Source organism: Pelobates fuscus, chromosome 5, assembly GCF_036172605.1.
Source record: "Pelobates fuscus isolate aPelFus1 chromosome 5, aPelFus1.pri, whole genome shotgun sequence".
Lineage (NCBI taxonomy): Eukaryota > Metazoa > Chordata > Amphibia > Anura > Pelobatidae > Pelobates > Pelobates fuscus.
The window spans coordinates 17,667,061-17,692,606 of NC_086321.1; the positions used below are offsets into that span (position 1 = coordinate 17,667,061).

General features: G+C 42.2%; 1 protein-coding gene across 1 annotated transcript; it reads right to left on the reverse strand.

Annotated features, from left to right (window-relative positions):
* Nucleotides 1-13,478: 13,478 nt before the first annotated feature.
* Nucleotides 13,479-21,625, reverse strand: SRP19 (signal recognition particle 19). Its single transcript, XM_063453629.1, has 6 exons — nt 21,533-21,625; nt 19,384-19,463; nt 17,673-17,748; nt 17,419-17,490; nt 17,215-17,326; nt 13,479-14,210 (listed from the first exon to the last, which is right to left on the reverse strand). The coding sequence occupies exons 2-6, from the start codon at nt 19,419-19,421 to the stop codon at nt 14,080-14,082; spliced, it is 429 nt and encodes a 142-aa protein (XP_063309699.1). The 5' UTR covers nt 19,422-19,463; nt 21,533-21,625; the 3' UTR covers nt 13,479-14,079.
* Nucleotides 21,626-25,546: the final 3,921 nt, after the last annotated feature.

Consider the following 25,546-nt stretch of genomic DNA (forward strand, 5'->3'; position numbering starts at 1 on the left):
CCAGCACTCCTCCACTCAATGTGACCACACAACTCTGTGCTGACCCTTCAAGGCAAAGGTAGGTAAACCCAGCATACCTTAGGTGTGTGGCTGAACTACATCTCCTTAGATGCTCAGCCAGCTATTACTTTGCCAGTCTTATACATTGCTGAGCATCATGGGAAATGTAGTTTAGAAACATGGGTTCTAGTGTTAGCCTTCAACAGAATAAACTTCTGGTGCTCAAAGTGTTGTGGGCTAACAAGTTTCTTTGGATCAAAACAGATTTTGTAGCCTAAAAATCCGGGGATATTACAGAGCCCTCAGTAATGTGCAGTGTGTACTGGGATATTACAGAGCTCCCAGTAATGTGCAGGGTGTACTGGGATATTACAGAGCTCCCAGTAATGTGCAGGGTGTACTGGGATATTACAGAGCCCCCAGTAATGTGCAGTGTGTACTGGGATATTACAGAGCCCCCAGTAATCTGAAGTGTGTACTGGGATATTACAGAGCCCCCAGTAATCTGAAGTGTGTACTGGGATATTACAGAGCTCCCAGTAATCTGAAGTGTGTACTGGGATATTACAGAGCTCCCAGTAATGTGCAGGGTGTACTGGGATATTACAGAGCCCCCAGTAGTGTGCAGTGTGTACTGAGATATTACAGAGCCCCCAGTAATGTGCAGTGTGTACTGGGATATTACAGAGCTCCCAATAATGTGCTGTGTGTACTGAGATATTACCAAGACCCCAGTAATGTGCAGCGTGTACTGGGATATTACAGAGCCCCCAGTAATGTGCAGTGTGTACTGGGATATTACAAAGATCCAGTAATCTGAAGTGTGTACTGGGATATCACAGAGCCCCCAGTAATGTGCAGTGTGTACTGGGATATTACAGAGCCCCCAGTAATGTGCAGGGTGTACTGGGATATTACAAAGATCCAGTAATCTGAAGTGTGTACTGGGATATCACAGAGCCCCCAGTAATGTGCAGTGTGTACTGGGATATTACAGAGCCCCCCAGTAATGTGCAGTGTGTACTGGGATATCACAGAGCCCCCAGTAATGTGCAGGGTGTACTCGGATATTACAGAGCCCCCAGTAATGTGCAGGGTGTACTGGGATATTACAGAGCCCCCCAGTAATGTGCAGGGTGTACTGGGATACTACAGAGCCCCCAGTAATGTGCAGTGTGTACTGAGATATTACAGAGCCCCCAGTAATGTGCAGTGTGTACTGGGATATCACAGAGCCCCCAGTAATGTGCAGTGTGTACTGGGATATTACAGACCCCCAGTAATGTGCAGTGTGTGCTGGGATATAAAACTGTATGAAACAGCTCCCCCTGGTGTCATAAAACTGTATGAAACAGTTCCCCCTGGTGTCCTAAAACTGTATGAAACAGCTCCCCCTGGTGTCCTAAAACTGTATGAAACAGTTCCCCCTGGTGTCCTAAAACTGTATGAAACAGCTCCCCCTGGTGTCATAAAACTGTATGAAACAGCACCCCCTGGTGTCATAAAACTGTATGAAACAGTATCCCCTGGTGTCATAAAACTGTATGAAACAGCACCCCCTGGTGTCATAAAACTGTATGAAACAGCACCCCCTGGTGTCATAAAACTGTATGAAACAGCTCCCCCTGGTGTCATAGAAACATAGAATGTGACGGCAGATAAGAACCATTCGGCCCATCTAGTCTGCCCAGTTTTCTAAATACTTTCATTAGTCCCTGGCCTTATCTTATAGTTAGGATAGCCTTATGCTTATCCCACGCATGCTTAAACTCCTTTACTGTGTTAACCTCTACCACTTCAGATGGAAGGCTATTCCATGCATCCACTACCCTCTCAGTAAAGGAATACTTCCTGGTATTACTTTTAAACCATTGCCCCTCTAATTTAAGACTATGTCCTCCTGGTGCACCCCCTGGTGTCATAAAACTGTATGAAACAGCACCCCCTGGTGTTATTAAACTGTATGAAACAGCTCCCCCTGGTGTCATAAAACTGTATGAAACAGCTCCCCCTGGTGTCATAAAACTGTATGAAACAGCACCTCCTGGTGTCATAAAACTGTATGAAACAGCACCTCCTGGTGTCATAAAACTGTATGAAACAGCACCCCCTGGTGTCATAGAAACATAGAATGTGACGGCAGATAAGAACCATTCGGCCCATCTAGTCTGCCCAGTTTTCTAAATACTTTCATTAGTCCCTGGCCTTATCTTATAGTTAGGATAGCCTTATGCTTATCCCACGCATGCTTAAACTCCTTTACTGTTTTAACCTCTACCACTTCAGATGGAAGGCTATTCCATGCATCCACTACCCTCTCAGTAAAGTAATACTTCCTGGTATTACTTTTAAACCATTGCCCCTCTAATTTAAGACTATGTCCTCCTGGTGCACCCCCTGGTGTCATAAAACTGTATGAAACAGCACCCCCTGGTGTCATTAAACTGTATGAAACAGATCCCCCTGGTGTCATAAAACTGTATGAAACAGCTCCCCCTGGTGTCATAAAACTGTATGAAACAGCTCCCCCTGGTGTCATAAAACTGTATGAAACAGCTCCCCCTGGTGTCATAAAACTGTATGAAACAGCACCCCCTGGTGTCATAAAACTGTATGAAACAGCTCCCCCTGGTGTCATAAAACTGTATGAAACAGCTCCCCCTGGTGTCATAAAACTGTATGAAACAGCACCCCCTGGTGTCATAAAACTGTATGAAACAGCACCCCCTGGTGTCATAAAACTGTATGAAACAGCTCCCCCTGGTGTCATAAAACTGTATGAAACAGCTCCCCCTGGTGTCATAAAACTGTATGAAACAGCACCCCCTGGTGTCATAAAACTGTATGAAACAGCACCCCCTGGTGTCATAAAACTGTATGAAACAGCTCCCCCTGGTGTCATAAAACTGTATGAAACAGCTCCCCCTGGTGTCATAAAACTGTATGAAACAGCTCCCCCTGGTGTCATAAAACTGTATGAAACAGCTCCCCCTGGTGTCATAAAACTGTATGAAACAGCACCCCCTGGTGTCATAAAACTGTATGAAACAGCTCCCCCTGGTGTCATAAAACTGTATGAAACAGCTCCCCCTGGTGTCATAAAACTGTATGAAACAGCACCCCCTGGTGTCATAAAACTGTATGAAACAGCTCCCCCTGGTGTCATAAAACCGTATGAAACAGCACCCCCTGGTGTCATTAAACTGTATGAAACAGCACCCCCTGGTGTCATAAAACTGTATGAAACAGCTCCCCCTGGTGTCATAAAACCGTATGAAACAGCACCCCCTGGTGTCATAAAACTGTATGAAACAGCTCCCCCTGGTGTCATAAAACTGTATGAAACAGCACCCCCTGGTGTCATAAAACTGTATGAAACAGCTCCCCCTGGTGTCATAAAACCGTATGAAACAGCTCCCCCTGGTGTCATAAAACCGTATGAAACAGCTCCCCCTGGTGTCATTAAACTGTATGAAACAGTATCCCCTGGTGTCATAAAACTGTATGAAACAGCACCCCCTGGTGTCATAAAACTGTATGAAACAGCTCCCCCTGGTGTCATTAAACTGTATGAAACAGTATCCCCTGGTGTCATAAAACTGTATGAAACAGCTCCCCCTGGTGTCATAAAACTGTATGAAACAGCACCCCTTGGTGTCATTAAACTGTATGAAACAGCACCTCCTGGTGTCATAAAACTGTATGAAACAGCACCCCCTGGTGTCATAAAACTGTATGAAACAGCACCTCCTGGTGTCATAAAACTGTATGAAACAGCTCCCCCTGGTGTCATAAAACCGTATGAAACAGCACCCCCTGGTGTCATAAAACTGTATGAAACAGCACCCCCTGGTGTCATAAAACTGTATGAAAGAGCTCCCCCTGGTGTCATAAAACCGTATGAAACAGCTCCCCCTGGTGTCATTAAACTGTATGAAACAGTATCCCCTGGTGTCATAAAACTGTATGAAACAGTTCCCCCTGGTGTCATAAAACTGTATGAAACAGCACCCCTTGGTGTCATTAAACTGTATGAAACAGCACCTCCTGGTGTCATAAAACTGTATGAAACAGCACCCCCTGGTGTCATAAAACTGTATGAAACAGCACCTCCTGGTGTCATAAAACTGTATGAAACAGCTCCCCCTGGTTTCATAAAACTGTATGAAACAGCACCTCCTGGTGTCATAAAACTGTATGAAACAGCACCCCCTGGTGTCATAAAACTGTATGAAACAGCTCCCCCTGGTGTCATAAAACTGTATGAAACAGCACCCCCTGGTGTCATAAAACTGTATGAAACAGCACCCCCTGGTGTCATAAAACTGTATGAAACAGCACCCCCTGGTGTCATAAAACTGTATGAAACAGCACCCCCTGGTGTCATAAAACTGTATGAAACAGCTCCCCCTGGTGTCATAAAACCGTATGAAACAGCACCCCCTGGTGTCATTAAACTGTATGAAACAGTATCCCCTGGTGTCATAAAATTGTATGAAACAGTTCCCCCTGGTGTCATAAAACTGTATGAAACAGCTCCCCTTGGTGTCATAAAACTGTATGAAACAGCTCCCCCTGGTGTCATAAAACTGTATGAAACAGCACCCCCTGGTGTCATAAAACTGTATGAAACAGCTCCCCCTGGTGTCATAAAACTGTAGGAAACAGCACCTCCTGGTGTCATAAAACTGTATGAAACAGCTCCCCCTTGTGTCATAAAACTATATGAAACAGCACCCCCTGGTGTCATAAAACTGTATGAAACAGCTCCCCCTGGTGTCATAAAACTGTATGAAACAGCACCTCCTGGTGTCATAAAACTGTATGAAACAGCTCCCCCTGGTGTCATAAAACTGTATGAAACAGCACCCCCTGGTGTCATAAAACTGTATGAAACAGCACCTCCTGGTGTCATAAAACTATATGAAACAGCACCTCCTGGTGTCATAAAACTGTATGAAACAGCACCCCCTGGTGTCATAAAACTGTATGAAACAGCACCCCCTGGTGTCATAAAACTGTATGAAACAGCACCTCCTGGTGTCATAAAACTGTATGAAACAGCTCCCCCTTGTGTCATAAAACTATATGAAACAGCACCTCCTGGTGTCATAAAACTGTATGAAACAGCACCCCCTGGTGTCATAAAACTGTATGAAACAGCACCCCCTGGTGTCATAAAACTGTATGAAACAGCACCTCCTGGTGTCATAAAACTGTATGAAACAGCTCCCCCTGGTGTCATAAAACTGTATGAAACAGCACCTCCTGGTGTCATAAAACTGTATGAAACAGCACCTCCTGGTGTCATAAAACTGTATGAAACAGCACCTCCTGGTGTCATAAAACTGTATGAAACAGCTCCCCCTGGTGTCATAAAACTGTATGAAACAGCACCCCCTGGTGTCATAAAACTGTATGAAACAGCTCCCCCTGGTGTCATAAAACTGTATGAAACAGCACCTCCTGGTGTCATAAAACTGTATGAAACAGCACCCCCTGGTGTCATAAAACTGTATGAAACAGCACCTCCTGGTGTCATAAAACTGTATGAAACAGCACCTCCTGGTGTCATAAAACTGTATGAAACAGCACCCCCTGGTGTCATAAAACTGTATGAAACAGCACCCCCTGGTGTCATAAAACTGTATGAAACAGCACCTCCTGGTGTCATAAAACTGTATGAAACAGCACCTCCTGGTGTCATAAAACTGTATGAAACAGCACCCCCTGGTGTCATAAAACTGTATGAAACAGCACCTCCTGGTGTCATAAAACTGTATGAAACAGCACCCCCTGGTGTCATAAAACTGTATGAAACAGCACCCCCTGGTGTCATAAAACTGTATGAAACAGCACCTCCTGGTGTCATAAAACTGTATGAAACAGCACCTCCTGGTGTCATAAAACTGTATGAAACAGCACCCCCTGGTGTCATAAAACTGTATGAAACAGCACCCCCTGGTGTCATAAAACTGTATGAAACAGCACCTCCTGGTGTCATAAAACTGTATGAAACAGCACCTCCTGGTGTCATAAAACTGTATGAAACAGCACCCCCTGGTGTCATAAAACTGTATGAAACAGCACCCCCTGGTGTCATAAAACTGTATGAAACAGCACCCCCTGGTGTCATAAAACTGTATGAAACAGCTCCCCCTGGTGTCATAAAACTGTATGAAACAGCACCCCCTGGTGTCATAAAACTGTATGAAACAGCATCCCCTGGTGGCCAGATCCAGAGTTGTAAAAGTAGCTGCCATAGACAGTTTTAGATACATTTACTGCAGGGGTTCTGATTAAATTTTTCCCGTGGAACCCTATGACATTGTGTACCAACATCGTGGAAACCCCCCACAAGACATTTTGCAAAGTAACACAAACCTTTTAATTAAAGGTAAAGCTTATTTTTTCAGCAAATTAAGAAGCCACAGGCACTAAGCACTGTGGGATATATATATATAGTCGCAATGAAGGAGTTTATCTGTTAATATGCATGGTGGCAATGAAGTAGTCAATCTGTTTATATGTACAGTGGCAGTGAAGGAGTTAATCTTTTTGTCTAGGATTTAAATGTGAGGAATTTTACATCTTGTGGCAGTTGGTCAGTCAGACAGGTATCTGGGCAGAATTGATGACACAGCTGTATCTTGGGGCTGGAGCTGGCATGGGATTGGTTGAAAGTCACAAGCAGAGAAAGAGCGGGAAACTGGAACAGTATAAAAAGCAGCAGCACAGGTTTAATCCTGTCAGAGTGGAATGAAGCAGGAACGATGCGGACGGAAGCTCAGAAACTTCATGGCTTCTGAAGATTTAATGTTAAAGGGTCACTCCAAACCCATTTAGATTGCTGAAAAGCTTCATGTGTGAAGAGCAGAGAGCAGTGGAGTGTCCTTTTAAAGACTTGAATCGCTGGTGAAGAGCCAGTTTAAATTCACTGCCCGAGACTTCAAACACTGACTGGGAGACTCCGGTAGCAGCATCTTCCCGTGGAGAGTGTTCATGGTGACTGGAGTTTGCCGCTGGTCGCTTGACGGCTTCGGCGGTAAAGAAGTGCCCTCATGCAAGGAACAAATAATACACAGTACTGCGTGTTGGATCAGCTGTAATCCTGACATTACGACATGGCCATAGATCCTGCAGATTTCTGTCAGCACACAGTAGCTTGTGAGAGAACCGTATGGATCAGTTCACCCAAGCTATCAATACACTACTAATACGTACGGCTCATTTGCAGCCTGAGGTCCCTTTGGCAGGTACACCCCCACCTACTGCACCTACTCCCATTGAATATAGGGCACCTACTATCACCCCCGCATTTTGAAGGTACTATTCATGAATGTCAGGAATACAACTGATCCAACACGCAGTATTAGTATCACACTAGGAATAATAACGTCTAACCGGACCTTAGAATGGCCGGACTTAACGTACCAGAGAAGAGTCGAAATGCTAGCCGAGGTCAGGAACACAGAACGAAACACAGTTGCAAGGAATAGCCAATAGTCAGGGATACCAGAATTCAGGGAAGTCAGAACGAAGCCAAAGTCAATAACCAACAAAACACGATCAGGAACACATTCTCAGATAACCAGCAATGGGAAACCACAATAAGTATAAGAAATTAGCGAGTTTAAATAGCCCTCCTGTGAATCCGATTGGCCGAACCTGTCCTTTGACCCCAAAATGTGTGCGCACGTAACGTCACCCGCACGTCAATGTCGCTACCACTGTGGACAGACGTGGGGCTACATAATAGTGTGGATCTGCTGCGTCCGGCGTCCACCGGTATGTCGTAAAAGCATGTTTATGTCTTATGGCATAGGACCGCCAAGCAGCACTTCTCTTACCCCTGTAAAGGTGATTTATATTGTGCATAGCATATGGAGTCTGAACTCCTACAGGTTTGTAATTTGTGTGCCCCGCTGCGTAAATTGAGAGTAAAACTGAACTGGATCACAGCTGACCTCATCCAAATGTACCAGTTTCGGTATTCTTTGTGGTCAAAGTTCAAGCGTACTGGCTCTATGAACGATCACTGTGCATATAGACAATGGCGAAATATATGAACAAAACAAACAAAATTGACCAAGGCTCAATATTTCTGTGAAAATCTGAACAATAACGTATCAAACCCTAGAAACTTTTGGAAAGTCATAAATAAATTACAATCCACTCCCAGCCCTCCACTGTCAAAGTGGATAACCAAACCCTGCAACTTCCCTTAGATGCAGCAAATGCCTTTAACAATTATTTTGTCGGATGCCCCACTACCCTGATTGCCAAGCTAATAAATGACACACCTCCTGAAACTACAAATGTGGATCAGGCACCACTAGATTTGCAAAGACCCAATATAGACAAGTTCATTTTTAGACCTGTACCTATTAGTGTCATTAAAAAACATCTTAATAATCTAAAAATGAAAAACCAGTCTGGACCTGATCAAATCCAAGCAATGCTGATGAAGCTCAGTGTGCCGGTAATTGCTAAACCTGTCGCAACCCTAATTAACAAACCCTTGGTGTCTGGATACATACCCAACCTTTGGAAGACTGCAAGAGTAGTGCCTATCCATAAAAGTGGTGACACTACCTTGGTTTCTAACTATCGCCCTATATCATTGCTCCCAGTATTGTCAAAAATCTTAGAAAAATGTGTCCATACACAACTATGTGATTATTACCAACTATCAAACTATCTGACCCCTGATCAATCAGGTTTCGCCAGAATCACTCCACTACAACTGCCCTCTTAAAAGTTTGCAAAGACATCCAATCTGGCATGGAACAAGGAGACCTAACTGGAACTATTTTCCTTGATTTTGCAAAGGCCTTAGACCACGACATTCTACTGCACAAACTCAAAAACTCAGGTATTGGTGAACATCCGCTAACCTGGTTTTGATCGTATGTATCGGATCGCTCGCAATATGTGTCCATTTCTGACAGCGACTCCCTCCCTCTCCCAGTCACGTGTGGTGCTCCCCAAGGTTCCATTCTCGCCCCCCTACTATTTATATTATTTATAAATGATCTGCCTAATGTCTGCAAATCTTCAAATGTTTTCATGTACGCAGACGACACAGTGATTTATGCGAGCAAATCCGATTTACCGCAGCTTGAGGCTGTGCTCCAAGACCAGTTTACAGAGGTAGAAAAGTGGATCGCAAAAAACAAACTCTTCCTAAACACTGACAAAACTGTTACAATGATCTTTGGAACAATACCTAAATTACACAATTCCCACCTATCCATCAAAACAAAATCAAATAGCACTTGGGTATGTTGTTAGACCCCAATCTATCTTTTGGCCTCCACATAGAAAAACTTGCATCTAAACATTATCCAAAACTAGGTGCCATGTACAGAAACAAAGGAAAAGATTGTACAGCAAATGCTAATGCCAATCATTGATTATGGGGATGTAGTATATGCACCTGCAATCCCACCTTAATAAATATAATACATTGTATAACTCGTTCTGCCGATTTGCGATACAATGTAATTACAGGACCCACCATTGTGACATGCTAAAAGAACTAAACTGGCTGTCGCTGGAATCCAGGCGCACCTTCATCTTTCCAGCCTTGTGTTTAAGAGCTTTTCTGGGAAGCTCCCACCCTACTTGAACAAAATGCTTTCCCCAGCTGTTCCCACTTCCTATAACCTCCGATCCAGCACTTTATTTAGTCTACGTCAATACAAAAAGAAAGCGCCCCGATCCTGCTTTTCATACAGAGCGCCGCAATTATGGAACGACCTCCCGCATACTTTAAAATCTTCCCCAAGCCTAAAGTCCTTTAATAGATTCCTCTCTACAAAAACAGAATGCACGTGTCATGGTTGATTATATATTTCCTACCTGTTCTATGTTAAATTTAGTATATATTGTTTTTGTATTTTATTGTACCCTAATGTATCAATGCAATGTTTCATGGACCCAGGACATACTTGAAAATGAGAGAAATCTCAATGAATCTTTCCTGGTAAAATATTTTATAAATAAATATAAATAAATAAATGTATACGTGACAAAAACACGTTTGAAACTGCAGTATTGAGAGAATTCAATTATGTGTAGGAAGAGAAGGAGAGACAGGGAAAGGGGGGGGGGACTTAAAGTTGATCCCCCCAAAATATCCTCAGCACATGTCACACCTGGGGTTTGGTGTCAAAAAGCAATAACCCCAGAGACGAGAAAACAGACTGCTTATACACACAATAAATACACGAAAATTCACGGCCATAATAAATTCTCTCCATGCAGTTAAACTTCACCACCACTAACACCTATAGAAAGACAAGTATAAAACTACACATATGTTTTATAAAATATATTTTACAGGTAAGGGATGCATTCCCTGAGAGCACTAATCCTGCCCCATAATGAACTTCTTCTGAATTGTCATTTTAGGGCCTAGAGTTCCAAGGTGCCATCTAAGGCCTTGGCAAAATGTTTTCAAAGTTTCACATTAAAGTTTGTTCATGGGTACCCGTCATGCCACCTTCTCCCTATTCCACTCAGCTGCTCTGGTCTGAAACTCTTCAACTTACATAGGGGTGTGCCAGGGCACTCCTAACACCATAACCACTAAAACAGTGGTAATAGTGCTGGCAGTGTTCGTTTCACATCCTCACCCAATGTTTTCCATTGATATTGCCGGACTCCATACAGCTACCCATTTCATACATTAAGCACAATCACACACAGCCTGCTCACCCCAAGCAAGTCTGTCTCCACCCCTTGGAGAGACCGTGCGGAGAATCCTGTGCCAGGCAGGGAGCTGTGCAGGTACCTGGATGGTAATCAGGGAGTGAAGTCCAAGCAATGGAGGTTTTACTTAAAGGAACACTATAGTCACCTAAATTACTTTAGCTAAATAAAGCAGTTTTAGTGTATAGATCATTCCCCTGCAATTTCACTGCTCAATTCACTGCCATTTAGGAGTTAAATAACTTTGTTTATGTTTATGCAGCCCTAGCCACACCTCCCCTGGCTATGATTGACAGAGCCTGCATGAAAAAAAAAACTGGTTTCACTTTCAAACAGATGTAATTTACCTTAAATAATTGTATCTCAGTCTCTAAATTGAACTTTAATCACATACAGGAGGCTCTTGCCGGGTCTAGCAAGCTATTAACATAGCAGGGGATAAGAAAATCTTAATTAAACAGAACTTGCAATAAAGAAAGCCTAAATAGGGCTCTCTTTACAGGAAGTGTTTATGGAAGGCTGTGCAAGTCACATGTAGGGAGGTGTGACTAGGGTTCATAAACAAAGGGATTTAACTCCTAAATGGCTTGAGCAGTTGAGGCTGCAGGGGCATGTTCTATAGACCAAAACTGCTTCATTAAGCTAAAGTTGTTCAGGTGACTATAGTGTCCCTTTAAAGATGAAACAAAAAAAATTACAAAATGTTTTTAAAAAGAGCTTCCCAGCCCCATACTTACAATAAGCTATATAATAATACAATCTAGTGGATATTGGGTTTGAGATTGTTCCTTTAATGCCCTGCTTTCTGGTGCTAATTAGAAATTGATGGTGTGTCCTGTTCCCATATCTAGTTAAAGGAACACTATAGTAATAATACAAATGTGTATTCCTAACACTACACAACCCTGGTAGCCGTTTGCTTTCCCATAAGAGAGGGTAGCTAGAAAAGTACACCAAACGCCGTACCAAACATAAGACCATCTGACTAATAGCTGGATTTTCACTAGAGGCATTTACAGGTGGAAGGGGTGAGTACACATGGCATCGAGGCCACTTTAATGAGAGGAAGAGGTCTGGGTACCTATAGTGCCAGTGTAACAGAGTATTTACAGGATTGTACTTTGGTTTTCAATAAAATTCACTGTTTCGAAACTCTGTATATATCCTGAGATTCAAGGATTTCAACTGAATTCTTATACATTTATATTCTTTGAATACACTGACCTGAATTAAAGAGCATCAATTAGTTTTTTTAACAAATGTAAATGGCATATGACATGAAAGGGAAATTATAAAAGAACATGTTTGGTGCTATATATATATATATATATTCCATTGAGGAAATATGTCATTTCACAGCTACTGCACACGCTCAGTGACTTGCTCACCAATTTTCTCTACAAACAGGAAGCCAGACAACAGAATGGAAACAGAAGAAATGGTTTCAGCCAGTGGCGTACTAAGAGGGGGGGAGGGGGGGCAGGCGGTCCGCCCCGTGTGCCACCATGGTGAGGGGTGCCATGACTCTAGTCTGGGGGCTGCGTGAGCTGTATGGCTGCACAATGCCCCATGGTACTTAGGGTGCCGTGCGGCCAGAACAGCTCACACACGCTAAGAGCAGCTGAACTGGCCGCATGGAGGTAAAGTGGGGGGCAGAGCTAAGCAAAATCAGGGGCGGAGCCAAACAGGCAGCAGGTGCGGGGATTAATATGGCCCTTACCCGCTGCTGTTAGGAGGTGCAGCAAGATGGAATGTCTGCTTCTCCACAGGCTTCAGGGAATCCAGTCCTCCTCCAGCCCACTGTCTGTAAGAGTGTGTGACTGTGTGTCTGTAAAACTGTCTGCCTGTAACTGCGTGTGTGTATGTGTGAGACTGTCTGCCTGTAACTTTGTGTGTGTGCGTGTAACTGTCTGCTTGTAACTGTGTGTGTATGCGAGACTGTCTGTAACTTTGTGTGTGTGTGTATGTAACTGTATGCCTGTAACACACACACACGTGTGAGACTGTCTGCCTGTAACTGTCTGGCTATGACTGTGTCTGACTACCTGTAACTGACTGTGTGTGTAACTGTCTGCCTGACTGACTGTTTGATGTTGCCTGTAACCGTGTGTGAATATCTGTCTGTGACTGTGTGCATGTGACTGTCTGCCTGTAACTGTGTGCATGACTGTCTGTGATTGTGTGCGTGACTGTCTGTCTATGACTGTGTGTGTGTGTGACTGTATATGTGACTGTCTGTAACTGTGCGTGACTGTCTATGACTGTGTGTGACTGCATGTGACTGTGTATGTGTGACTGTTTAATGTTGCCTGTAACCGTGTGCATGTGACTGCTGCTGTCGTGTGTGTCAATATATATGTGACTGTCTGCTGCTGTCGTGTGTGTGTGTGTCAATGTATGTGACTGTCTGCATGACTGTCTGTGTGTGACTGTCTGCCTGTAACTGAGTGTGTGACTGTCTGCCTGTAAATGTGTGTGTGGGGCTGCAGGGATTTTGTATTGGGACAGGAGTCTTTATAAGAGGGGATAAGCAGGGGATTTGTGGAAGAGGGTTATGGGGGTTTTCTAGACGGGGCAGTACAGGATTTGTAGAAGGTGGCAGGACAAGGGTTTTGTAGGAGGGGCAGACAGCGGTTTTGCAAAGTTTACAAATTGTAAAAAAAAGAAAAAACATTTAACATTTTTTACAGGTTTTTTATTTGGTGGGGGGCGGGCGAGGGGGTGCCAAACACAGGGTGCCAAATGCTCTAGGTACACGCCCCTGGTTTCAGCTATTAGGAAATGTAATAGAGTACATGAAGCTCATTCACATGTGAAATTTTCATATATTTGTTAACTTTCCAAAATATTTTTGTGACTTGGAAAAATGAACATATCAATAACTTTGCTAACATTTGCCAAATTAAAGGACAAAAAAAAAAAAAAAAAAAACACAAACACAAACATATGCAGCAGGTGATATTACATCCTTGAAATACGTTACAAGGGGGATATTAATTGGCTGGCAAACTCTGCTTTACTTTCCCCTACACTCTTACAGCATGGTGTCCTGCAGGGGAGATTCAAAAAATAAAAACTTTATTAAGGTATATCTTAGAACTGTGATTCATTCTCAAATTAGGACCTGTTAGTAACTGCCTGCTTTACATTGTTCCAAAACAGTTCATGATTTATATAGTAATATACATCACACGATGACTCCAGCTGCAGTTTAACTCTCAAATAAAAGCATGGGCAACACTCTGTTTACAGGGTAATGCTAAACGTTAAGAAGATTCGCTATTGCACAAACTGGATGGACGCCGTGTAGATGTCTCTGGTTTAGCACAGCTCCGTAAATCTGGGACAGTTTAGAAAAATCAATCATTTCTTTTTCTTTTTGCCCTTTTTCCCGCCTTCTCCTTGTTGAACGTTTTGGTCACTTCCTCCTGTTTTCTGTGTCCTGGTCTTCAGTTTTGGAATTTCTTCTGCTACTCGAAGCATTACATCTTTCCCTAAAGAGGCAGGATGGGATACAAACGTTGGTTATTAGTGTATATATGGAAACCATTAAACACACACATCGAAAGATGCTAACTCAGAACTTGACTTATTTACTGTTAAACACATTTCTATAAGAGTTGCAGACATAATTAAAAAAAATGGTCTCATTAACTTTCTGGTTCATTTTCTGACCTCTATCTCTGAATATACCTTGATCAGCCACAACATTAAAATCAATGACAGGTGGTATTAATAATCAATATTATTCACATACCTATCAGGGGGTAGGATATATTAGGCAGCAAGTGAACAGTCAAGTCTTGAATTTCATGTGTTGGATGCAGGAAAAACAGGCAAGTGAAAAGATCTGAGTGATTTTGACAAAGGCCAAATGGTGATGCCTAGACAGGGCCAGAGTATCTCTAAAACGCCAAATCTTGTAGGATGTTCCTGGTATGCAATGGTTAGTATCAACTGTGACAAACTCCCCTTTTCAAGTGAGTTTGCCACGAGTTCTTGGAGGTGCCTGCTTGCCAGTCTCCTGCCCACGGACTATGGACCCTGTAAACTGTGATATAAAAGTCTCCTATGTCTATTGGAATTATATGGTTCGGTAATTGAGCAGCCGCACAAACTGGAGACCACACTGGAGCTTGTTAAGCTTAATTGATAAATTGTTGCAATTTCCACCGCAGTGGTCTAAGTGTTCGTCTGGGTGGCCGCAATTCCTATGGACGACCACGAGGTGGCGGCCATCTTGTTCACATGGACCAAAACCGCGACTAGACTTCAGGAGACTTAGCTGCGAATGCCCTGGAACTATTTTCTGCATGAAAACTTTGCGGTTCCCGGTCGGTCCTCTAGTGGGACTTAGCCGCAATTCTACGGAACTATTTTCGGCTATGGGACAATGCCTGCGGTCGGTAAAAACTATGACTTCCATAAAATGTCAACCCCTAAACTGATCTGGGTGACATATCCAAAAATCACCCAGATCAGGGGACTAACTTTTATGGGATTTTATGTGTTTTGGGGTAATTTGGGGGTTTTGTAAAAATGTGTGTTTTTTTTGTGTTTGGATATAATTGAGTTTAGTATAGTGCTTGACTCAATTATCTCCCAAGTAAATGGGAAGGCTTATTGTATTGTATGTGAGAGTGTCGTGCATTTAATCACTGTTCTTATTGGTCTGTGTCTTTGTGTCCCTGTCCAGAACAAGGTCCATGTGGGCCATAAAAAGGCCAGTGTGGCACCATTAAAAAGATTCCAGCTTACACTCCAAAACAGTGTGTCGTCCTTTTATTGGAGGGAAAGACGATTTACTCTTTTGTCTGCTGTTCCAGCTTGCAGGAGAATCAACGGGGAAAGTCCTTGTAAGGACTACAGCTCCCAGGACTGAGTGTAGTCTAGAGCTAATTCCCCATTCGGCTCCAGGTGTAGTTTACCTGGGGAAGAACTAGTAGCAGGATGCACTATGGGAAGAGAGGAAGTGTTATGCAGTAAGCAACGGTCTGCTTGCAACTTGCAGGACTTAAAGGATCTGCTGCTAATGTCTTGGCGCCAGATACCACAGGACACGTTCAGAGGTCTTGTGGAGTCCATGCCTTGACACATTAGAGCTGTTTTGGCAGCACGAGGGGATCCTACATGATATTAGGAAGGTGGTTTTAATGTTGTGGCAAAGCAGTGTACAAAGCCAGAAAAAAAGGGGGTATTGTTCTTCAACATAAAATAAGTATGTAATTTACATACAATATACAAAAGGGAGTACAAGTGGGTCGGTTCCAAAAAGTAGCGTTCAGTACGTAGAAGGGTGAAATAGGTGTTTCCCCCACACCTTAATAAAATACCAAACAAAACAACACCTACAACAAAGTGTAAACAATCACACCAAGTAGAGGTGAACCCTTCACACTGAATGCAATTGTACAATACAAATATACTTCTGTATATAAATACATACATTATATCTACCAATTAATCAATCTTTAAACACATGAATTCTAACTGCAGTCCAGGCAGTATGATAATTCACAGACCTAAGCTATCATTTCATATTATCAGAGTCTAGACAGTTACTTCATTCATTCTGAGAAATATAATATAGACATCCAATAGGGCAAAGTTCTAAAATATATATAATATAGACATCCAACAGGGCCAAGTTCTAAAATATATATAATATAGACATCCAACAGGGCCAAGTTCTAAAATATATATAATATAGACGTTCAACAGGGCCAAGTTCTAAAATATATATAATATAGACGTTCAACAGGCCCAAGTTCTAAAATATATAGTCATCCAACAGGGCCAAGTTCTAAAATATATAGACATCCAACAGGGCCAAGTTCTAAAATATATAGACATCCAACAGGGCCAAGTTCTAAAATATATAGACATCCAACAGGGCCAAGTTCTAAAATATATAGACATCCAACAGGGCCAAGTTCTAAAATATATATATAATATAGACATCCAACAGGGCCAAGTTCTAAAATATATATAATATAGACATCCAACAGGGCCAAGTTCTAAAATATATATAATATAGACATCCAACAGGGCCAAGTTCTAAAATATATATAATATAGACATCCAACAGGGCCAAGTTCTAAAATATATAGACATCCAACAGGGCCAAGTTCTAAAACAGAAGCAGTCACTATGGAAACATTCTGCAGATTTTGTAGGCTTCACGGAGAGTAACCCATTTCTAAAACACTATTCTAACTTTCCCTCATTATTTTTACACACAAATAGCAGGTACATTTGCATAAGTTGTTTTTGAATGTGCTCCACCTCAGAGAGACTGAATCAGCATTCCAACAGGACACATTATCACAAAGCACTAATTTAAATAAATTGAAAACCAAAATTGTCAAATTTAAGTGAAAAGTTCTCACTTGGAGATTATAAAACTCAGAGATAGCCCAATTTGTAGATTTCACCACAATTCTGTATATTGTGAATGAATCCAACAGAGATCCAGACATAAAGGAAAAATAACGTTACTTGATGATAGTTTGTCCACACACGGAGAGCCATCTTCATTCTTCAGCTGCACGCGCACTCGCCCCCGAAACTGTGCGTCGCGGTTTGGCTCACGGGTGTACATCTTATCTGCCTGTGAAATAGACACACTCATGTTATCCCGTGCGAAGCAGCAATTTATAAATAAAAAGAGCACAATGCCTAGAGCACAGAACGATAATTTACCTCTACAATAGCATTTAATTTGTTGGCACGGCACACGTCTGCGATCTCTGTACATGTTGGATTCTGCACACCCTAGTTTAAAGAAAAGTATCCGGGTGTTAATTAAGCTCTAATTGACAGACTCTTCATCACATTCTGCTCCCTGTCATATTACTTTACTTTGTGAAATTATCACCAGAATACATTGTGCATTCCTGCATACCATATCTCGGGCATTACTATTCCTATCGTCCTCAAATCTTTAATTCACAGACCTTTTCAGCTGGGATCCTCCTTCCCTCGGCGATAGTTTTCTTGTTATTGATATAAGCTGGATATATGCAAATAAACCTGGAAAAGAATAGAATGAGCTCTAATTTAAATAGGAACATTTCAAAGTAACATGTTCATAGTAGTTCACACGTTTCTCACCCAAATAAACATTGCTAAAAGCATTTGTCATCGACAAGATTAGAACAGATCACAGCGCAAATAGGTTTACTACACACATATGAAACTTAGTGCTGAACGTATGTAGTGTACATTTTATACTTGTACATTATATGGGATACTCCCCTGGTTTGTTTTCTGTATATCCACAGTCACTGTGTAAATTACAAGTGATATTAAAAATTCTGTTACCTTTTGTTTCTGAATAGGAGCAGGTTATGCAGCCACATGGTTGGCATTAACAAGATATGAATACATGCACACACAGACCACATTCTCACGGACATCTAAAAATCTTGGTTATTAACATTGTCAGAGAGCACCAATGAGCAGCAGTGTTTCATTGCTACTGCTTTAAGAGATGTGTGTGTTAAGAGGACAGGACATGAAGGGAACCAAGACAACTTTAGCTTAATGAAACCGTCACCCTGCTCAGTTCTCTGCCATTTAGAAGTTAAATCACTTTGTTTATATAGCCTCCCTGCATGTGACTTGCACAGCCTTCCTAAACACTTCCTCTAAGGAGTCATCTAAAGTTTAAACTTCCTTTATTGCACATTATAATTAATTTGGAATTCTTATCTCCTGCTCTGTTAACAGTCTATCATGTATGTGATTAAAATTTACAAAGCAGAAGGTAAAAAAATCTAAAGCAAGTTAACACCTAACTGAAAATGAAAGCATTTTTTTCATGCAGGCTGTGACAGTCACAGCCAGAGGAGGAGTGGCTAGGGCTGCATAAACAGAGAAAAGAGTGATGTAACTCCTAAATGGCAGAGAATCGAGCAGTAACATGATCTATACACCAAAGCTACTATAGGCACCCAGACAGCTTCAGCTCAATGAAGTGGTCTGGGTGCCCGGTCTCTCTAGTTTTAACCCTGCAGCTGAAAACATAGCAGTTTCAGAGATACTGCTGTGTTTACACTGAAGGTTAATCCAGCCTCTAGTGGCTGTCTCACTGACAGCCACTAGAGGCCGCTTCCGCGATTCTCACTGTGAAAATCACAGTGAGAAGACGCTGGACGTCCATAGGAAATCATTGAGTAATGCTTTCCTATGGGTGGTTTGAACGCGCGTGCGGCTCTTGCAGGGGGGAGAGGTCACCAGCGGGAGGGGGGCCCTGAGGGTGGGGTGGACCTAATGACCATATAGTGCCAGGAAAACTAGTTTTTTTCCTGGTACTATAGTGGCCCTTTAATTAAGCCAATATTGTTCTGGTGCCTATAGTGTCCCCTTAGTATGAAATTGGTGTGAAGGATCCAACACAGTGACTAGGGTAGTCTGACATCACAGTCTATATATCTTTGGAAACTGCTACAAATCTGAGTATTTGGTGGCATACGGACATATAATAACATCTTGATGTCTCTGTATATAAAAGTGACAAACCTTTACACATATATATCACTTATACAGGAGGTGGATCAATAATATACATGGCAATTAAACACTACTATATCCAGAATGGTCACTGAAAGTGTGTTTTATTTAATAACACACACACACACTTTTCTTAATAGAGTACTGTCTCACCTAGTGGGATCCAAATGGGATTTATTCAAGTGAGCCATATTGTGAATACAATATCACAGTCGCATGCTACAATTCTCCTCCTGCAAAACACAAATGGATTATGGGTAAAATACAGGCTGCAGCCAAACACGCTCAGAATGTCATAACACTCTGCTAAATTATTTGTCCATACAAACCAATCACTGCTAGCTAAGTTATTTATGTGAAGAACATCCCACTCAGTGTTTGTGTAAGTGGGTGTCCATTTAGCTGCTAATTTTTGGCACATTGTTTAATATACATTTTGGAATTAAAATGTTAATAGAGTGCAAGATTCTCTACAAAAAGGCTGGAGCCCTTCACCAATTGCTCATCACATCTCTTAAAATGGGTGATAGAGGCATTATATAGTTTAGAAAACGTTGATGGAGGCACAGTTGGCTCATGGTCTATGTCTGGGGGAAGGGGGCGGGGCGCACCGTGCCGGGTACTTACTGGGGGTAGGGGGGCACCGGGCCGGGTGCTTACTGGGGAGGGGGCACAGTGCCGGGTACTTACTGGGGAGGGGGCACAGAGCCGGGTACTTACTGGGGAGGGGGCACAGAGCCGGGTACTTACTGGGGAGGGGGCACAGAGCCGGGTACTTACTGGGGAGGGGGCACAGAGCCGGGTACTTACTGGGGAGGGGGCACAGAGCCGGGTACTTACTGGGGAGGGGGCACAGAGCCGGGTACTTACTGGGGAGGGGGCACAGAGCCGGGTACTTACTGGGGAGGGGGCACAGTGCCGGGTACTTACTGGGGAGGGGGGGGGCACAGTGCCGGGTACTTACTGGGGAGGGGGGGGCACAGTGCCGGGTACTTACTGGGGAGGGGGGGGCACAGTGCCGGGTACTTACTGGGGAGGGGGGGGGCACAGTGCCGGGTACTTACTGGGGAGGGGGGGGGCACAGTGCCGGGTACTTACTGGGGAGGGGGGGCACAGTGCCGGGTACTTACTGGGGAGGGGGGGCACAGTGCCGGGTACTTACTGGGGAGGGGGGGCACAGTGCCGGGTACTTACTGGGGAGGGGGGGCACAGTGCCGGGTACTTACTGGGGAGGGGGGGCACAGTGCCGGGTACTTACTGGGGAGGGGGGGCACAGTGCCGGGTACTTACTGGGGAGGGGGGGCACAGTGCCGGGTACTTACTGGGGAGGGGGCACAGTGCCGGGTACTTACTGGGGAGGGGGCACAGTGCCGGGTACTTACTGGGGAGGGGGCACAGTGCCGGGTACTTACTGGGGAGGGGGCACAGTGCCGGGTACTTACTGGGGAGGGGGCACAGTGCCGGGTACTTACTGGGGAGGGGGGGGCACAGTGCCGGGTACTTACTGGGGAGGGGGGGGCACAGTGCCGGGTACTTACTGGGGAGGGGGGGGGGGCACAGTGCCGGGTACTTACTGGGGAGGGGGGGCACAGTGCCGGGTACTTACTGGGGAGGGGGGGCACAGTGCCGGGTACTTACTGGGGAGGGGGGGGCACAGTGCCGGGTACTTACTGGGCGGGGGGGGCACAGGGCCGGGTACTTACTGGGGAGGGGGGGCACAGTGCCGGGTACTTACTGGGGAGGGGGGGCACAGTGCCGGGTACTTACTGGGGAGGGGGGGCACAGTGCCGGGTACTTACTGGGGAGGGGGGGGCACAGTGCCGGGTACTTACTGGGGAGGGGGGGGGCACAGTGCCGGGTACTTACTGGGGGGGGGGGCACAGTGCCGGGTACTTACTGGGGGGGGGGGCACAGTGCCGGGTACTTACTGGGGAGGGGGGGCACAGTGCCGGGTACTTACTGGGGAGGGGGGGGCACAGTGCCGGGTACTTACTGGGGAGGGGGGGGCACAGTGCCGGGTACTTACTGGGGGGGGGGGGGCACAGTGCCGGGTACTTACTGGGGGGGGGCACAGTGCCGGGTACTTACTGGGGGGGGGGGGCACAGTGCCGGGTACTTACTGGGGGGGGGGGGCACAGTGCCGGGTACTTACTGGGGAGGGGGGGGCACAGTGCCGGGTACTTACTGGGGGGGGGGCACAGTGCCGGGTACTTACTGGGGAGGGGGGGGCACAGTGCCGGGTACTTACTGGGGAGGGGGGGCACAGTGCCGGGTACTTACTGGGGGGAGGAGAGGTACTTACCGTGCTCAGGTTGCTGACTGGCGTTAACCAGGACGGAAACGGAAATGGAAATTCGAGCGCAGCGACCAATCAGAGCGAGCGTGTCAAACCTCGTTATCAGCCCGCCGTGTGATTGGATGGCAGCTAAATCAGCTCCCACCTCTGCATCACGTGACACATCACAACCCAGCCTGGACAGCATTGGGTGAGAGTGAGAGTGCTGGGAGTTCCCAGTTCTGCTGTAGTAATGTCAGTGTGTGAGAATGCTGGGTCTGTATGTCAGTCTGACTACATGGTAACAAGCTCCTACTGACACTGACACAACATATCCATTATAAATACAATGTATCTATCTCAGTGTCCTGATATTATAAATACAATGTATCTATCTCAGTGTCCTGATATTATAAATACACTGTATCTCAGTGTCCTGATATTATAGATACAATGTATCTCAGTGTCCTGATATTATAGATACAATGTATCTCAGGATCCTGATATTATAAATACAATGTATCTCAGTGTCCTGATATTATAAATACAATGTATCTCAGTGTCCTGATATTATAAATACAATGTATCTCAGTGTCCTGATATTATAAATACAATGTATCTCAGTGTCCTGATATTATAGATACAATGTATCTCAGTGTCCTGATATTATAAATACAATGTATCTATCTCAGTGTCCTGATATTATAAATACACTGTATCTCAGTGTCCTGATATTATAGATACAATGTATCTCAGTGTCCTGATATTATAGATACAATGTATCTCAGGATCCTGATATTATAAATACAATGTATCTCAGTGTCCTGATATTATAAATACAATGTATCTCAGTGTCCTGATATTATAAATACAATGTATCTCAGTGTCCTGATATTATAAATACAATGTATCTCAGTGTCCTGATATTATAGATACAATGTATCTCAGGATCCTGATATTATAGATACAATGTATCTCAGTGTCCTGATATTATAAATACAATGTATCTCAGTGTCCTGATATTATAAATACAATGTATCGCAGGATCCTGATATTATATATACAATGTATCTCAGGATCCTGATATTATAAATACAATGTATCTCAGTGTCCTGATATTATAAATACAATGTACCTATCTCAGTGTCCTGATATTATAAATACAATGTATCTATCTCAGTGTTCTGATATTATAAATACAATGTATCTTAGGATCCTGATATTATAAATACAATGTATCTCAGTGTCCTGATATTATAAATACAATGTATCTCAGTGTCCTGATATTATAAATACAATGCATCTCAGGATCCTGATATTATATATACAATGTATCTCAGTGTCCTGAGATTATAAATACAATGTATCTTAGGATCCTGCTATTATAGATACAATGTATCTCAGTGTCCTGAGATTATAAATACAATGCATCTTAGGATCCTGATATTATAAATACAATGTATCTTAGGATCCTGATATTATAAATACAATGTATCTCAGTGTCCTGATCTTATAAATACAATGTATCTCAGGATCCTGATATTATAAATACAATGTATCTATCTCAGTGTCCTGATATTATAAATACAATGTATCTCAGTGTCCTGATATTATAAATACAATGTATCTCAGTGTCCTGATATTATAAATACAATGTATCTTAGGATCCTGATATTATAAATACAATGTATCTCAGTGTCCTGATATTATAAATACAATGTATCGCAGGATCCTGATAGTATAGATACAATGTATCTCAGTGTCCTGATATTATAAATACAATGTATCTTAGGATCCTGATATTATAAATACAATGTATCTTAGGATCCTGATATCATAAATACAATGTATCTTAGGATCCTGATATTATAAATACAATGTATCTTAGGATCCTGATATTATAAATACAATGTATCTCAGTGTCCTGATATTATAAATACAATGTATCTTAGGATCCTGATATTATAAATACAATGTATCTCAGTGTCCTGATATTATAAATACAATGTATCTCAGTGTCCTGTTATTATAAATACAATGTATCTCAGGATCCTGATATTATAAATACAATGTATCTCAGTGTCCTGATATTATAAATACACTGTATCTATCTCAGTGTCCTGGTATTATAAATACAATGCATCTCAGTGTCCTGATATTATAAATACAATGTATCGCAGGATCCTGATATTATAAATACAATGTATCTCAGGATCCTGATATTATAAATACAATGTATCTTAGGATCCTGATATTATAAATACAATGTATCTTAGGATCCTGATATTATAAATACAATGTATCTCAGTGTCCTGATATTATAAATACAATGTATCTCAGTGTCCTGATATTATAAATACAATGTATCTCAGGATCCTGATATTATATATACAATGTATCTCAGTGTCCTGAGATTATAAATACAATGTATCTTAGGATCCTGATATTATAGATACAATGTATCTCAGTGTCCTGAGATTATAAATACAATGCATCTTAGGATCCTGATATTATAAATACAATGTATCTTAGGATCCTGATATTATAAATACAATGTATCTCAGTGTCCTGATCTTATAAATACAATGTATCTCAGGATCCTGATATTATAAATACAATGTATCTATCTCAGTGTCCTGATATTATAAATACAATGTATCTCAGTGTCCTGATATTATAAATACAATGTATCTCAGTGTCCTGATATTATAAATACAATGTATCTTAGGATCCTGATATTATAAATACAATGTATCTCAGTGTCCTGATATTATAAATACAATGTATCTCAGGATCCTGATATTATAAATACAATGTATCTCAGGATCCTGATATTATAAATACAATGTATCTATCTCAGGATCCTGATATTATATATACAATGTATCTCAGTGTCCTGATATTATAAATACAATGTATCTCAGGATCCTGATATTATAAATACAATGTATCTCAGGATCCTGATATTATATATACAATGTATCTCAGGATCCTGATATTATATATACAATGTATCTCAGGATCCTGATGTTATAAATACAATGTATCTCAGTGTCCTGATGTTATAAATACACTGTATCTATCTCAGTGTCCTGATATTATAAATACAATGTATCTCAGTGTCCTGATATTATAAATACAATGTATCTCAGGATCCTGATATTGTAAATACAATGTATCTCAGGATCCTGATATTATAAATACAATGTATCTCAGGATCCTGATATTATATATACAATGTATCTCAGGATCCTGATATTATATATACAATGTATCTCAGGATCCTTATGTTATAAATACAATGCATCTCAGTATCCTGATATTATAAATACACTGTATCTATCTCAGTGTCCTGATATTATAAATACAATGTATCTCAGGATCCGGATATTATAAATACAATGTATCTCAGGATCCTGATATTGTAAATACAATGTATCTCAGGATCCTGATATTATAAATACAATGTATCTCAGGATCCTGATATTATAAATACAATGTATCTCAGTGTCCTGATATTATAAATACAATGCATCTCAGGATCCTGATATTATAAATACAATGTATCTCAGTGTCCTGATATTATAAATACAATGTATCTCAGGATCCTGATATTATAAATACAATGTATCTCAGTGTCCTTATATTATAAATACCATGTATCTTGTGGTAGAATGCACGTACAGATTGTGATTCATTCCACCGGGAGATCACAGCATGCTAGGCAATCTCCAATATTAAACGCCAAACTAAATTTACTAGAACTTTGGAGGCCATTTAACACAATACACATTGCTTTTACTTTCCCTTTAGTTTAATTTTTAAAACAATTTTCTCTTTTAAGTATGTCCTCTTTTAATCTAGAGACTCTAGATAAACGGTGGAAAAAGGAAAATGTGCGTCAAATATGGTGCAAAATATTTGGTATGTTCTTCTTGCAACCAGTTTACGCCAGACAGATACAAAGAGAAGCTTTGTACTATTATTTGTTCTATAGAAGCGTCTAAAGAAGCTAAGAAAGCAGAGGTATCTTCCATTTTT

Excerpts from the sequence above, each read along its gene's own strand:
- SRP19 (XM_063453629.1), bottom strand. The coding sequence starts at position 19,421 with ATGGCTCACTTGAATAAATCCCATTTGGATCCCACTAG. Across the intron at positions 17,749-19,383 it reads TCCCATTTGGATCCCACTAG|GTTTATTTGCATATATCCAG; the intron begins GTGAGACAGTAC and ends ATTCTTTTCCAG. Across the intron at positions 17,327-17,418 it reads AATTAAATGCTATTGTAGAG|GCAGATAAGATGTACACCCG; the intron begins GTAAATTATCGT and ends TCTATTTCACAG.